Raw genomic sequence first — 17,644 nt, forward strand, 5'->3', positions numbered from 1 at the left:
AATAATACTTCAATTCTCTCGTTATCTTCAATGCGTGTATGTATTTAACTATTTATATGTATTGTAATAATAAATGTACGTGTAGCATATACTTATCAAAATTCTCATCATCATCATCACATACCATAATACAATCATTTTGTTGTGATACTAATTTGTAAAAGAATTATTCTTACATTATATATAAACTCCTAAGTGTTTAAAGAGCATAATTAATTAATTATTCTAGCTAGTATATATACACCCATGTTATATGTAGTGAGTTTAGAAGACAATAATATATATAATCCCCTTAATTAATTAGATTTAATAATAATAATAATAATATATTTTCCTTGTAATTAAGTGTTACGGCTGCCAAATGTTTTTTATTACCATCTACTACCATATCTTCTTCATTAGCCTCTATAAAATTCAACCCTAATATACATTCTCAATCTCTCTTTCAATCTTCATTACTATTCCATTATTCTCAATCACAAACACAACAATAATGGAAAACCAAGACCCACCAAATCCTCCACCACCACCATTATTACTATTGCCAACACCCCAAGATAACCACCACAACAACAATATTCCATTTTTACCCTTCACACTGCCTACTTCCATGCTTCATCAAAACCCTTTGCAAATGGAACCTCAATCCTATCCTAATGATAATAACAATAATAATAATAATAGCCTTGGTTGTGACATCAATGATGACTATTATTGGAGCAACATTAGTTATGTTTTCTCCGGCGGCGGCACTGGCCAGAACAACGTTAGTGATACCAAGGAAACAATAACGACCGCAATGGAATGCGGTTCTTCTTCTCTTCGTCCTTCTTTCAATATGGCCGAAAATGTTGTCCGAACTCGTGCAATAGAGAAAAATGAGGAGAAAGAGAAGAAGAATATAGTTGGAAGAATGAAGAAGGCAACAAGAGTGGCAAGGTTTGCATTCCAAACAAGAAGTGTTGATGATATATTGGATGATGGTTACCGCTGGAGGAAGTATGGCCAGAAAGCAGTGAAGAATAGCACATATCCTAGGTATGTATAATATTATATTTAATCTTGTTAGGTTTTATAAGAAATTGATAGTTAATAGTCAAATATATCAAATTATTTGATAATTTTTAATCATTAATTTTATGTTTTATTTTATGTAAATATAATGAATTTTTTTCTATAATAAAATAAAAAATTATTATTTTCTCAAATATAATTTTTGGAGTACACAAAAATATAGGAAAGTTAATAATGGTAACTATGATCATCGTCTCCAGAGTATATAAGCGTACACAAAAGTACACAAGAATAAGTCGTATTTTATTTTTGGGAAATAATTATTTTTTTTAATTTATAATTAAAAAAATTCTTGTTAAATATAGCTTGTTCCGGTGTACTTATGTATTTTTAGAGACTATAACAATGGTTGTCATTTTTAAATATGACTTTTTTTTTTAATTTATAATTAAAAAAGTCCTTGAAAAAATCATGCTTATTATCTATGTATTTTTGTGTACTCCTGTATATTGTTTGTAGATTTATATGCTATTTTCTAGACGATGATATGATTAAGACTGCGTGTGTTTCTTGAGTGAAGTTCGTCGGGATAAGACGAATTTGTCAATTTTTATAGAGTTCGTCGGGTCTGGCGAACTTGTCCAAATACAAAAAAAAATTATATTTAAAAAATTAAAATCTAAAAATCATATTTGAAGAAATAATAATTTTTTTTTATTTTATTATAAAAAAATCCAAATATAATTATATGTGAGTGTCTACTATTTTACTGTATATAAAAAACATTTGACCATAAAGTATTTATTTGAATTATGAGGTAAAGTTAGGATTGAGATTCTTTTAAGGATTTGACAGAACAATTTAAAAAGAAAGTTTTAAAGAATATAGTGTTAATTATCAAAGATGTTTTTGAATGAAAAAATTGACTGATGAACTCAAATATAAGTTATATTATCGAGTGAAGTGTCTTTTTTTTAAATAAAAAACAATTAAAAAATTAAATAACAAACAAATCTAAAAATACAATAAATTCACAAATTAAACTACATTTATATTTAAAATTTAATGAATGATATATTCTACAACAATTATATTTAAAACTAGGACGTAATATTAATTTTGTCATGAAATCATCATTTTTTGTAAAAGTTTAACTTGATAAAAAGAAGACACATAAATAATTATTTTCAACACATTCACACAGGAGTTTTTTTTTAATTTTTGTGTGAAATTTGTATATAATTTTTTTTTCTTTTCAAATCTAATTTGGGATTAACTAGCAATCCGATATCTCTGAAAGATTCAATCACTAACAAAAAGGTCTTTGAAAGATGTTATCGACAAAACAGTTCCTTAATAATTTGAAAATGCGACAAAAATAATCAATAAATATTATATTTTTTCAAGTGACAAAAAAATTTATATTTAATAAATAATTTATTCATTTTATTCAAATTTTTGTGACAATATTTGAATAAATATTTAGAAGGTGTACAAAAAAAATTGAAGCAAAATTTAATCTCATTTTTTTATTTTTCAAAAAAAAATGTAGTCATTCACTCTAAAACTTTTTTTAAAAAAATTCATTTGATATAAAATTATCAAATTTTATTAAGAATAAAAAAAATATTTTTAAATAATAATTACAAAAATTTATATTAAAAAAATTAATCTCTAAAATCTAGTTTTAGAATATATATTTAATATTTAGTTTTTTTTTTTCATTTTTTAATTTTTTAAGAGTTTATTTATCGTTAATTATTAATATCTTTTGAGAATTTTTTTAATAGCAATGTAAATTTTTGAATGCTATCTTAATAGTTTACTCTTTAATTTGTGGGTAGCTTATTGGTTCTATGATCTTGAAATTGAATGAAGGGTTTATTTAGTTTGTGTTTGAATGAATTGATTGTGATGGATACAAAATGAAGAAGCTACTACCGTTGCACGCATCACACATGCAATGTGAAGAAACAAGTGCAGAGGCTATCGAAAGACACAAGCATTGTGGTGACAACTTACGAGGGAATTCATAACCACCCTTGCGAGAAGTTTATGGAAACTTTGGCCCCTCTTCTCAAACAGATTCAGTTTCTTGCTACCATCTAATTAATTCTACTATATGTAACATATATATTTGCTACGCTTGTGAGTTGTGATGATTTCTGAACTTAATAATATTTTGTGTGTATATATGAATCAAGATCAGTGATCCTGATCATGTGCTTGCTTCTGTAATAAAATTAACGTAAATTATATATATACTTTAAATCTAGCTTAAGCTTATGTTAAAATTAAATTATTTATTTATGTTAAAGATATAATAATTTATATGTCATTTTTTATCAACTTAAGTTTTGAAAAAAGTGGTAAAATGAGAATTTGTTACATTATTTTCCCCCTGCACATTTTTCATCATGTAATATTCTCTTCTTTTTCATATGATTTTTTATTTTCCTTTTGTGCACATGCTGTGTTTTGGAGTATATAAAAAAAAAGTGATTAATCTTAGCTTCTCGTGCTAATTAGTAGTTCATATATACATTATTCCCACTATTGATCATCCATATTTAATTAGTATATGCATGTATATGTGCACATATTTCATCACATTATTTGTCTGTGTCTTATTCATGTAAAATTGCAAACCATCAGAGGATACTAGTATAGGCCGAAGTACCCCCAAAAATTTCAATAACTTAATATATATCCAAAAAATTTTGTCTGTGGCAATAAAATATATATATAACAACACAATATTTTTTATAATTATATTTTATTATTATAAAACATAATTAATCTTAAAATTATCCAACAATAAATTAAAATATTAAAATAATAGTTTAAATAATAACATATAACTTTAAATTTCATTTTTTTAAGTTTTATATTTAAAAAGATTGAATAATTTCTTTTATTTGGATGATAATTTAAAATTTTTTATCATTATTGTTCATGATTTACTATAAGACTGTTTATTTAAATTTTAAAAACTTTTTTTAACTAAAAGGTCAATGAATTATTTTGAGATCCAAGTTCTAATTGTGATGTTCTTTTGAAATATTTTTTTATTGTTAAAAATAAATTTATAGACCTAAATTAATTTATTAATAAATATAATACTATTTTAAAATGAATCTCTCAAAGAATTTTTTGTTGTTAATAACAAAGTGTTTGTCAATACTAAGTAAATTTGTTGTAAGAAATATTTACAAGCACTTTGATATTTTTTTTTCCTCTTTTAAGATAGCTCCCTGCAAACCATAATATATTTGCAATATTTGCAAGTTCAAAAATATCCACTACGTACTACCAACCAGTCATAAAGTAGTTAGAATATTCATAGCAAAAAATCATAATATTATTCTTATCTTTTGTTTCTTCTCCCGCTTTTTTGTCTTCTTTTTTTTTTTTGAAAACTTTTTTGTGAATTATTTCATCAACACTCACTGTTACTACTGTTGCTGCACCATTTTTATATCCACTCCCACCGGCCAGTCAGATTCTTCCACTTTTTTTGTCACTACATTTTTTTTCTAATTAAACTAAACTTGCACATATTTTCAAATTTAGAGTAAAAAAAAAAATAATAAATTGATTTTAAGGATGACTTTATTTTGCAGTATATATAGGGGGTAAAATTACACGTGCTTTGTTCATTGATATCAACATATTATCTAAAAAGGATAATTGATTTAATTTATTTCAGATCAAAATCAGTTTAATTAATTTGCCAACTCAACGACTTGAAAGTTGAAAATGAACTAATGAAGGGCCATTAATAATGAATTAATTTATTATTATCAAATAAATCTTTTTGTAATCTTCTCTAAGTTTCTCCTTAATCCTTATAGTCCCCACCATCCTTTATTATTTGAGGTTAATATATTACGCTTTTTAATTTTGATATTGGAGAGTAGTTGGTGTTAGACGTGGATATGGGGTGACTGGGTGCTTAACAAGGGTGTGGTGTCAGGAAGAATGCCATAACAGGAATCGGACCCAGCGATTCCCCCTCCCACGAATCGGATCCAGCGTTTGGAGAAATCGGACCGTCCGGTTGATCGTGGACGAAACGCACCGTCCGATTGCGCCCCCTTCTACGTGTCGGACAGCAGCTTCTCCCCAGGACGGTGCCCCAGCAGCCAGCATACCCCCCTTTCCCCCACTCCCTCAGTCCGAAACATCATTTTCAAGCCTCAAACCCCATTTCTTCCTCTCTGTGTTCATCCTCTTCCTCTCTTCTTCTTCAAGAACTTTGCATGCAATAAAATCTGTGGAAATGGCCAAAAAATACAAAGCTAGAGATGCTGATCGTCCTGAGCTTCACATTGTAAATTATCTGTCTGATCCTGATTATGTAAGTTAAATTTTTTAATTTTTTGCAAATTTCTGTATTTTAATTAAATTTTGTAGGAAATTTTTTTGTATTTTATGGTTAAATGTTGCAGTTAGGTAGATAGATATGTAAATGTTGATTGTTACAGATTTTGTAAGAATTTTTTCGGAGTAGTATTAGAAATTTTAATTAATTAATAAAATCTGATGAATAATTTAAAAATTATAATATTAGCAATTATGATAATTTTTTGTTATTATGTTTAGATATTGTTAGTTAATTGGAGAATATGTTAAAAATTTTTTGTAACACGGTTAGAAATTTTAATTAATGAATAAATTTTGATGATTAAACTTATAAATTATGATTGTAAATTGTTTGTTATTATGTATGTATAGATGTTGTTAGTTAGTTAGAGGAAAGGTAAGATATTATTTTTCGAATAGATTTAGAAATTATAATTAGTAACTTAGCTTTTATGATTCATGTTATAAATTATAAGTTTAGGAATTATTATGACACATTTTTGTTGGAAATTATATATTTAGGATTTATTATAATTTTTTGTTGAAGAATATGTTAGAAATTTTTTTTGTAATACGATTAGATATTGTAGTTAACTAATTAACTTTTGTGATTAATGTTGGAAATTATAATTCTGATTTTGTAATAGATTTAGAAATTAGAATTACTTAATTTACTTTTGTTATTAATTTAAGAATTTATAATCTGGAACTGCATCATTAATAACGAAATTTTTTAATATTAATTGCAAGGCCAATTTACTTAATACATAGTTCATTTGGGAAGAAAGGTAAATCATAAGAATTCAATTGTAAATAAAATAAGAATACTAAAGTAACGTTAATTTTGTATGTTGTTAGTTAGACAATGTTTTTCAAATGTTGTTTGTAAATAGCTGAGAAGTTATAATTAACTAATTAATTATTATGATTAATTTTTGGAAATTATAATTATAGGACTTATGATAATTTTTTGAAATTATGTTTACATGCTGTAGTTTGATCATTTGTTAGTTTTTTTTTTTTGTAATTGGGCTAGAAATTATGATTAATCGATTAAATAGTATGATTAATTTAAGTTGTAAATTAGTAATCATTCATGATTTGACTAGTAACATGTTATGTTCTTGCAGAGTTCACGGATGATGACATGTGACCACCCACTGCCTCCTGATCGGTACCATCCGAGTGTAGAGGATCATTTACGGGTTACTGGGTTTTATCATGCCTCTCAGATTGGAGTAGTTCAATGCCAGAAAGCATTGATAAATGCTCTAGTGGAGAGGTGGCGGCCGGAAACACACACCTTCCACCTTCCGATTGGTGAGTGCACAGTGACGCTGGAGGATGTAGCCGTTATTTTGGGCCTCCCGACGAACGGCCTTCCGGTGACAGGGATGACCTTGAGCAGCTTCGAAGCATTGGAGGGTGAGTGTTTCCATCAGTTTGGGGTTGCACCGAGGAAGGCCGACTGCAGAGGGAGCGGAATAAAATTGACATGGTTTAGGAATCTAGAAGAACGTATACAACTGACTGACGAAAACAGTATGTAGAGGTACGTCAAGTGCCACATTATGTTGTTATTGGGTACTATCTTACTTGGAGACAAGTCAGGGGCATCTGTGCACTGGAAGTTTCTGCCTTTGCTCCGGAATTTTCATAGTATCAGTAATTTTAGTTGGGGATCGGCATGTTTGGCGCACCTATACAGGTCCTTATGCCGGGCATCTCGTTTTGATTGTAAAGAAATCGATGGTCCGTTAACACTTCTGCTAGCTTGGTTTTGGATCCGCCTACCCTATCTTGCGCCCCTACTAGGGAACCCCGCAGTTTTCCGCTTGCAAACAGGTAACATTGTCAACTTACTTGGTATGTTCATAATTCTATTTAAGATGTGCTAGTGACATAAATAATTTCAGGTGGCGTAACTGGGAGCGTGGTGACAATCGGTATAGATATCTTAGCCTCGCCCACTTTAGAAAGGCATTAGATGAGGTTCAGGAAGGGCAGGTGTGTTTTTATTAGAAAAGTATTTGTCTCGAACTGAGGTTGACTGTTATTTGGCTTGTAATCATGTGTGTCTTGTGCTGTGTGCAGTTCGTGTGGGTTGCTTATGGTGTGGATCGCATTGATCCGGGCATAATCCCAGAAGACATCCTCCTGCACGCAGTAGTGTGGAGCGCTACGGTTCCGTTGATTTCATTCGAATCTATTGAGTGGCATGCAACGGATAGAATTAGAAGACAGTTTGGTTTTGTTCAGGGAGTTCCACCTGAGGAATGGAATCTGGGAAGGGCACATGGAGAAACACTGGCTGGTCCTAAGAATCTTGACTGGGCCACAGCCCCGTCCCATTCATGTTGGATTATGCACTGGACAAACAGGTATAATAACGTTCTGACTGAGTATCTGGAACCTTCACAGCATCCGTTGGATGTTTACATGCACTGGTATCGTACACAATATGGCAACCATTTGAAATTGTCAAATGTTGTGGTTCAAGAGAACGATGAAGGTGAACAAGTTATGGATGATGAGGGTAACCCAGTTATGAATGATGAGGGTAGCCCAGTTATTGATGTAGCCAATGAAGAACCGGGGGGCACAGTCACAGCCACATCCACCTCCACCTCCAGCTTCTCAAGAACAACCGCAGGCCTCGGTACCATATGTTGTTCAGACACAATTTACCCCGTCATACCCAATAGATCAACAATACTGGAGTACCCCACAGTGGGATGCAGGAGAGGATGCTTCTTTTAGCCAGTTGCTTGGGTTCATGGCTGCGGATGCAGGGCAGTCACAATTTGGCCATCAACCTGAATTTATGCCCGGTAGGTATTCTTTGGACGCGAGGATTCCATGCCACACTGCCTCAGTTGCTTCTGGAGGTTTGGTTTCTGGAGATTCCAGTAGAAGTGACGGCGGTCGGGGGATATTTAATAGCCGGAACCTACGGTTAAGCCAGTTCGTATAAGCCTCGCCCCGTTCACGTAAACGCTGGTAGCGCAGTTCGTACTCGCACACCGTCCTCGAATAACCTGCACAACAATCAAATCCACACAAGAGAAGAATTCATGAGAAACGCTGCTTGAAGGTAACTCGGTTAATAACGAAATTTGAATTATTAAAATTTACCTATATTGACCACAAGTTTTTGCAGGTACGGTGCCTTGAACTTTCTCAAAAAGTTCGACTCTATATGCCTGATGCAAAACATGTGGAATTCTCTCGGGGGTGACCAAGCTCCGTTGCTCCGGGCAACAGCTGCATTGATGGATTCGTGCCTGTCAGAAATCAGTCCCACACCATCCCGAGTCACAACATGTTGTCGCAGGTTACTAAGGAAAAAGTGCCATGCATCAGAAGTCTCCCCCTCCACAATTGCAAACGCAATAGGGACGATATTATTGTTACCATCATGTGAAACTGCGACCAACAAACAACCCTTATACTTTCCGTACAAGTGAGTCCCATCAACCTGGACAACTGGCTTGCAGTGTCTGAACGCTCTAATGCAGGGGTAATAACTCCAGAAGACTCTGTGCAATACCCGGATATCAGTTACTTCCTCATCACCTTGATATGCAGACATAGTCTCGAAATGGACGATTGCTGATGGCTCCTTGTTACACATGGCCTGAAACCATATAGGCAAAGCTTCATATGATGCTTCCCAACCGCCAAATATTTTTTCCACTGCTTTTTGCTTCGCCAACCATGCTTTCCGATAGCTGATGGTGTAATTGAACTTCGACTGCACTTCCGCAATAACTGATTTCACCTTTATCGACGGGTCAGCCTCAACCAACGGCTTTATTGCTTCCGCAATTGTGTTCGAATCCAGCTTCGAATGATCCTGAGAAATAGTGGCTCTAGTACAAGTGTGAGAACCGTTGTACCTCCTTATAACCCAACAATACTTTCTGCTGATCATGCTAACCCTGATAAGCCAATCACACCCTAATCCATACTGTGTACACTTCGCATAGAAGGTCAACGGCTCCGACTCATACACACGGTAGTCTACGCCTCTTCGGATGGTATAATCTTTCATCGTCATCATAACAGCTTCCCTAGAACTGAATTCCATTCCGATTGCAAATTCACCATCTGCGACCATAGGAATTTCTACCACAATGACAGCCAAATCAAAATAATTTAACACAAATACATTTAATAACTGAAATTAAGACTACGTCAATGCTCCCTATATCCACATCAATATAAATATTATTCCTATCATGTTGTCATCCCACTTTTAACATCATACAAACATAAACACATAAAAAACTTTGGCCGAATGCACACAAATTAATATTCACGTGACTTATATTCTTATTTACATCTATCAACATAGATTATTTTCCAAAGTCTAATACTTTCTATATTTATATGTTAATACGTACCGGCACTCATATATTCCGGAAACTCCGGCGCATGCATGGCTTCCAAGTCCAGAACCCGCATGAAGGACGGCTCCTCAAAGGGATCTTCATTTGCGAGTGCATTTGCAACGTCTCCCACATTTGGAGCCACCACCCCGTCACCTTGATCTTCTTCTCCTTCTGGAGCAACAGTTTCGTAATTGCTTTCAAACTCTTCCTCACTGTCACTATCGTATTCTTCCCCTTCAATATTTCGGTCCGCTTCAGATTGTTCGAATTCGACGTACAACTCTATTACCGATATCTGACCGCGAGTTTCAAAATACATTGAAAACATCTCCTGCATACTCGCTTCGTCGGTTACATACTTGGTTTGATACTGCACGAAACCACCAAATACCGGTATGGGATATCTGTATACCATACATGATATTTTTTTTGATATCTGAAAACCTATCTTCTCACAAATCACACCTTTTAGCTCCTCAAATGAGATTGTGAACGGAATAACAATATCTAACGGCTTCTCGCAACTAAATCTCACTCCTTCAGATGTTTGTAACAGAATCTGACCAAAATAATATACTCTAAGTGTAACTCTATCATCCATTTTTCATACTCTCATACATAAATATCTACTATACTCTCATTTACTCTTGGAGTTCAAATAAAATAACAGAGACGCAAGGAGAAGTAGAAGAGAAACAGGGGGAAGAAGAAGACGCAGAACAACGAAGACGAATCAGATCTGAGGAGTGCATCCGAGTTTCCAAAACACACACACATATATATATATATATACTCAACTCGGACCCTCCGAATCCTATAAAAAAAAATTTTTTTGTGCAAGAAAACGGACCCAACGAGTCCATAAAAAAAAAAAAAAACCACTACACGTACCCTGCGATTCCACTTTCATACACAAAATAAAAAAATCTTAACTTTGGTCCCTTAAGGAATCAGACCCTACGATTTCGGTCCAAAAAAAATTTTCTTCCTCATCGGATGGTTCGATTACTACCCACAACTTCAATTTTTTTTCCCGCGCAACGCAATCGCTCGGTCCGACTCCCCCGTGCCATGGCTCAAAAAAAGTTGCCCCACACCATTGTCTAACACCACCATATTCCATATCCCTGCACAACTCACCCACCCCTCCAATATTGAAAAAATTGAGCCTAATATATTACCCAAAAAAAAAAAAAAAAAACTATAGTGCTGTTGTTGCACCTTAACATAAGGGTTGACACGTTAAGAATAAGATTCGTAATGTAATTATAAATATAATTCCTATTTTCGTTTAGAAGGCTACTCAATCACTTTCTTCTCTCTATACTCATCAACGTGGATCACCTTTATTTATTCCATCATCAAAACGGAAGCATCTCTCTCTAGATATTTTTTTATATTAATATGAGTTATAATTTTTTTAATATGTAGAGTAGTTAATTAAATTGTATGTAAGTGCTAGTTATGAATATTCAACTTACTAATTCATGATAAAAAATTTTTGAAAATAATTTCTCAATTAAGCATATGTCTCTGCTTTTTGCCTCACTCAAGCATCTCTACATATATTTGGGGAAAAAAGAAAGTAATTACTCCTTTACACACCACTTTAATTTGTTCTTCTCTGGCTAAAAGAATAAAGAAGTGAAATTGGAAAAGAATAAACTTTTGGGTCATTATTTGATGATACATTAAGAAAAATCTAAAAAGATGGTTTAGAATAAATATTAATTAATAATATTCTTATGAAATTATTTTTTAAAAAATTTAAATTAATGAAAAACACAAAAATATTTGGTGACTTCTATCTAATCTCTCTTAATAATTAAAGAATAAATTAACTTTTACAAGATGTCTAATTATTATTGACTGAAATGGATTGACTTATTATAGTTAGTGTTAACTTTAATTTTAACTTATGTTATGGTATAATATTTGTTACAATTTATAAAAATTATTAGAAAAGTTCTATTTTATAATTTATTATCTTTTCTCAAATTACAGATCATTTTCAACTAAAAAAAAAATCTTAATTTAACTTATGTTATGGTATAATCTTTGTTGCAATTTATAAGAATTATTAGAGAAATTTTATTTTATAATTTATTATTTTTTCACAAATCACACTATCATTTTCAACTAAAAAAAAATCTCAAAGATACAAAAAAAACTAAAATAAAGCACAAAATTGTATACTTGGATTTTCTTTTTATTTTTTTTAGATTATTTTTGTTATATTTAAATAAAAGAAAAAAATCCTAAATAATAGGACAAGTTATCGAAATAAAATATTTAGACACCAATATTATTGAATACAACTTTTAAACATTACAGACATAAATGTAACTTTCATAAATCTATAGAAACCACAAGAGGGGTATAGTGGATTAGAGAATACACGTAAATTGTGAAAAAGGTATAGCGATTTTCATTGAAACGCGTGCTAATAGATGCTATAATTCTTAACACTCAACACAGTTTCTTCTTTATTTTGGAAAGATTTGCCAATCTGAAATTTCACAGAAGGATTTTTCTCATGTAATCCTTGACCCCCAAGGTAGGATCTATGTCTGATTGCTGGCCGACGGCTTCTAAATTCAGCGTTGAGAAATGTGGAGGATGTTTCTGTGTCCTGAAACTGGATGGCCCCTGATGTGAAGGTGGGCTCCTCGAAGTATCCTCATCATTGTCCCCCACGATGTGAGTAGGCTCTTTGTCCGAATCATCCTCTCACATCACATTTTCACCCCGATCTGGTTCACTGTCACCTAAAATACCCGGAATCATTCGGGGTGACATAGCTATCCCAACTGCAACAGATGGAGGATCAACCAACAAACAACCAAGTGCAACGACAGGCATTGAGGTAGAAGCACCCCCACCGTAGTCGACTGAGGATTTGGCGCCCATACCCCAAAACTGTCGACACCATCTTTCAACTTGGCATATAGCTCGTGTATTCTCACTTTCGAAAAACTTCACCGACAATGAAACAAAGCCTACATATCTTCGTCCGACCCTATCACAAATGTTTTATACTTCACACCAGTTGATACAACCGCAATCGAAATCTTATAGAACAACTTCTTCACTCACTTTGTCCCATACAATCACACCTTTTGTAATATATACTCGTTTTCAGCTCTGACAACGTATTTGTTACCAGATAAAAACGCTCACCGGTTCTCTATCAATGAACTTAACGCCATGCCTTTTACTTTTTTGAAGTTTCTATGGCAATGGACTAGAACAAAAAAAACTCTCTTCACTATCCATTTGTAAATTTGTGAAGATGACAATCTACTACTATACCACTGCCTCCTGGTTGGTATTTATAGGCATTTGTAACCAAATTACCAACCAAAAACCGCTATAGCCTCACACGATTTTCTAGGTGTGGTATTTGTGAAGAAACCGCTATAGGGGTGCCACGATTTCTTCTTTGTTGTTTTCCTTCAGAAACCGCTATATGGTGTAGCGATTTCCACTAGCACGCGTCCCAACGTAAACTGTTGTACCCTTTTCGCGCTTTACATATATTTCCTAATCCGTTTTACCCCTCTCGTGATTTTCATAGATCTATGAAAGTTGTATTTGCATCTTGAATGTTTAAAAGTTGTATTTCAATAATATTGGCTTCCAAACATTTTATTCCAGTAACTTGCCCTAAATAATATGTACTATTATATGTGATCCACGAATAAATTAGGTTGGGTTTGTTTCTGAGAGCAGGACAATAAAACATTGAAAACAAGACACAAAAAATAAAAACATAAAATTTTGTGTTTTTGTAAACGTATTCTTCTTGTCAGGATAAACACAAAATATACTAATTTAATATCTCTTAACATAATATTTCTATCTATATCTTATCTATCAAATACAATTTTGTATCTTTATGTTCCTATCTCAATATTCTATCTCTATAAACAAATACAACCTTAACTTTGCAAAAGACAACTAACCATAAAAAAAATATATACTTAACCTCCATTTCATCTCATCATCTTAACCCTAATTTATTATTTTTCACCTCAATGTAACTAAACTCTTCGTTTCATGTCACATCCACCACCTTTTTTTTATAATCCATTTTCCAAATGCCATATATCCAATTATAACTACCTTGTAAGAATTGAGAGATCAAATACATGTGTGAATAATTAAATACTATACTTACATTAGTTTTTTTTTAAGGTATCTTTAATTTGATAAATTAAAAACTGATTTATTATAAATTTAAATTTTATTTAAAAGCCTACTGTTTGTTAATAAATTATTATATATATATAAAATAAAATTCAAATTTCTAATACTTACTTAAGTAGATAAATAAACTCTCCATCCAACTAACTCAAATACATTAGGTTTATTTAATTTTCAAATCTAGCAGTCCTCATTGGTGATGTCCTCCACCAACAAGCCCATATCCATATATACAATTAATCACACGAAAAAATTAATTATATATGTCCCATCACCAAAATATACCAAACATACACTTGTGAAAGAACTTTATCTTTTATTAATTAAAAGAAAATCTTACAACCAAAAAAAAAAATGGTAAATAGTGGTATGGGACAGGAGCATGGCCGTCCATACACTTTAGCTACACGGGATCAAAGCGAGAGGAATAAGGAAAGAAAAAAAACGCCGACAGCGTCATTCTCATTTAATTACTTTCATTTATTTATTTATGATCACAATCATCGTCGCCATAATCGGATCTCATTCCAGTGGTCACGTGCCACGCACACCCCCTGTTTTTATTGAGTGGTGGTGTCGTTTGGAATCGTTTTGGAGTGAGTATAAATAGGAGAATATGAAAGATGGGATGGGATTGGGAACGAAGGTGTCGTTTGGTGTGATCGGAGTGAGTTTTGTGATATTGGTTGCGGTGAAGATGTCGGAGTTGTTGAATAAGGCGAAGAACTATGTGAACGATAAAGTGGCCAACATGCCGAAGCCCGAGGCCAGTGTGGCTGACGTGGATTTCATGCGCGTCGGGAAGGATGGCGTCGAGTACCTTGCCAAGGTTAATGTTTCCAATCCCTATTCTACCCCTCTTCCCATTTGTGAGATCAAGTACTCTCTCAAGAGTGATGGCAGGTAATTTTTATTATTATTAATTGGATACACTCAAAAATCTTTTACTCTATTATCTCATCAGATTTATGTATTCACACCATTCTTTACATAATAAATTTAAAAATGAATTATTTTTACCGATATAATAATATATCATTGATTATCTGTCTAAATAACCGTGTGAAAATTAAATTATTATTATTGATTTTGCTGGAGACTTTGAGTGAATTTTCAATCTGTATGTTAATTAATACATTATATTAATCACATGAAACATGAAATACTGGGTTTGATTTATGATCAAGTGAATGGATGGTGGAGGTTGGAGTATCTTGCTAGTTTGCTGGATCTATTTTTGTATATCATCATCAGTGAATTAGTTCATATGCTGGGTTCATGTAGGATTAATAGTAGGAGATAATTTGATATTTTTTATTAAATTGTCATTTAATAATTTTTAATTATTAATTTTATGTAAAAATAATTTATTTTTTTATAATTAAATTTTGAGGCACCGTCAATACAGAGTAATTTAAATGGTCATCTAAAAAATCGAACACTTTAAATATGTATAATAGTAATGAATATAAAATAGGAAATTTGATTAAATTAGTTATTGAAATTGAACTCATGTTTAGTAATAAAAAAATATTTTATGATTTTGTATAACTGAATCGAAATGCTTATAGAAGATATAGGTATGTCTGTTTAAACGACTGTTTCTGGTTTGAAAAACAGTGTGTTTGTTTGCCTTGGAGGATTCATGAATTTGTCATTTTGTTTGAACAACTTTGTTGAATTTAGAATATCCTCAAGTTTATTTCCTTCCTTTTTCTTGTCATGATCAATTTTCTGTGGTTATAAAATATTTGAAGAGTGCTTGATTGGTGAGAGAAAACATTTTCTAATGGAGAAGGCAATCATTATCATGTTCTCTCTCTAGAAAAGAAAATATACAAGTTTTTGATAAATTTTTCTTTTAAAAGATAAGAATTTCATTCATAAATAAAATGATTAAACTAGTAAATTAGTAATTTAAAATTTGAGAGTTTATATTGCTGACAAGAATGTGAGAAAAACATCAACTTAAAATAATAATATATTTGACATATATTCTTAAAAAAAATTTTAAAAATCCAATAAATATGATTAAAAAATGAAACTTTTTCACATACTAAGTGAATTTTTTTTTAATTATTTTTTATAGACATATCCAAATGTTTTTACAAAAGTTTGAATGAAATACACAAATTATTTATCAAATATAAAGTTTTTTATTTATAATAATAAAAATTATTTTTTAGTTACTTTTATTATATTTTTAAATTATTTAAAAGCTAATTTATCATTAGTAAATTTAAAACTTATTTTTGTCAGTTATATGAATTTTTTTCATATGTGAATATTGCTTTTTTAGTCTCTTTATTTTGTGAGGCCTAGTGTATGTCGCCAACTTATTCTTACAAAATATGTATTATGAATAATCCATATATGATATACCTAACATATGTTTTCTTTTTTAATTTGATTTTTTATTTTTTTGGGGCTGGCTTACAAAGAGAGATAGCATCAGGTGTAATACCAGACCCTGGTTCATTGAAGGCAAATGGGACAACATTGCTTGATGTCCCAGTTAAGGTTGCTCACAGCATATTAGTGAACTTGATTAGGGACATTGGTAGAGACTGGGACATTGATTACCAATTGGACCTTGGCTTAGTTATTGATATTCCTTGTGTTGGTAACATCACCATTCCTGTTTCTCAGAAGGGAGAGATTAAGCTTCCAACCCTCAAGGACATGTTTACTGGTGGCTCTAAGAATACTGATCCTGCTCCTGCTCCTGCTACTACCTAATAACCTACCCTTTAATTATTGTTATTATTAAAATTAGAATAAGCAAAGAAGAAACCAAATATAGTCTCCTTTATATTATACATCATATTTTCTGTTTATATCAATTTCAATAAGGTGAAAACTCAGGTGAAGTCGACTTCACGTGAAGTTGATATCTGAGAGCTATTAGATGAAAATTTAGTCAAATCAATTAAATCATCTAACGACTCTCAGGTATCAACTTAACGTAAAATCGACTGCACCTGAGTTTCCACCTTTCAATAATTCTGTATTTTTCTTTCTACACTTTGTTGGTTGTATAAGAAATGTTGTAGTTCATAAACTATATATATGTATGGTTATTTAGTATTTCAAAGCATAAATTTGAAATTGAAACCAAGTGTGTTTGCTAGGAAGCTTGGTTTATGTCAATTATGTATTGCTAAAGTAGTAGAGTAATACTCTTCTCATATTAAATTTTGCGTTTTTCTTTCTATTTTGGGATGAAATTTAGCTTATCTCTATCTATCTATCTATCTATTTATCTATATATCTATATTAGTATATTACTTTGTTGATAAGAAGGATTTTTACTTTTTAGTTTTTAACGTTGTTTCAAAAATTTTAATTTGGTTTCTAACATTTCAAATGTTCTATTTCTATCCCAAAAAACTTCAAACGAGTTTAATTTTGTCTTGCTATTAAATTTAACATGAATGATTAATAAAGTGAGTGACCTAAATTTTAACAATGTTATTGTTAAATTATATTTTCTTTCGAATGTTAAAAAAATATAATTAAAATCTTTTTGTAATGTTTCTTTCTCTTGATTTCCTATAAAAAGAAAAAAAAAATCCTAAATCATCAACACTCTAAAATAAAAAAAATTATATTAGCAATTCTTATTGATCGATTTTATGTATGTATTAAAAATTTGAAATAAAATA

General features: G+C 31.5%; 2 protein-coding genes across 4 annotated transcripts; both read left to right on the forward strand.

Annotated features, from left to right (window-relative positions):
• The first annotated feature begins 407 nt into the window (after positions 1-407).
• LOC112744207 (uncharacterized) lies at positions 408-3,295 on the forward strand. Of its 3 annotated transcripts, none has more exons than XM_072216128.1 (2): positions 408-1,038; positions 2,904-3,087. In XM_072216128.1, the coding sequence occupies exons 1-2, from the start codon at positions 494-496 to the stop codon at positions 2,941-2,943; spliced, it is 585 nt and encodes a 194-aa protein (XP_072072229.1). In that variant the 5' UTR covers positions 408-493; the 3' UTR covers positions 2,944-3,087. The 3 variants fall into 3 exon arrangements, with proteins under 3 accessions (XP_072072229.1, XP_029147733.1, XP_025649541.1); XM_029291900.2 differs by having other exon boundaries at positions 409-1,038; positions 2,893-3,295; XM_025793756.3 differs by having other exon boundaries at positions 410-1,038; positions 2,946-3,295.
• A 10,974-nt stretch (positions 3,296-14,269) lies between these two features.
• On the forward strand, positions 14,270-17,129 carry LOC112744208 (desiccation protectant protein Lea14 homolog). The gene is made up of 2 exons (XM_025793758.2): positions 14,270-14,882; positions 16,421-17,129. Exons 1-2 carry the CDS (start codon positions 14,596-14,598, stop codon positions 16,716-16,718), a joined length of 585 nt encoding a protein of 194 aa, XP_025649543.1. The 5' UTR covers positions 14,270-14,595; the 3' UTR covers positions 16,719-17,129.
• The last annotated feature ends 515 nt before the right edge of the window (positions 17,130-17,644 follow it).

This window comes from Arachis hypogaea, chromosome 14 (genome assembly GCF_003086295.3).
Source record: "Arachis hypogaea cultivar Tifrunner chromosome 14, arahy.Tifrunner.gnm2.J5K5, whole genome shotgun sequence".
Classification (NCBI taxonomy): Eukaryota; Viridiplantae; Streptophyta; class Magnoliopsida; order Fabales; family Fabaceae; genus Arachis; species Arachis hypogaea.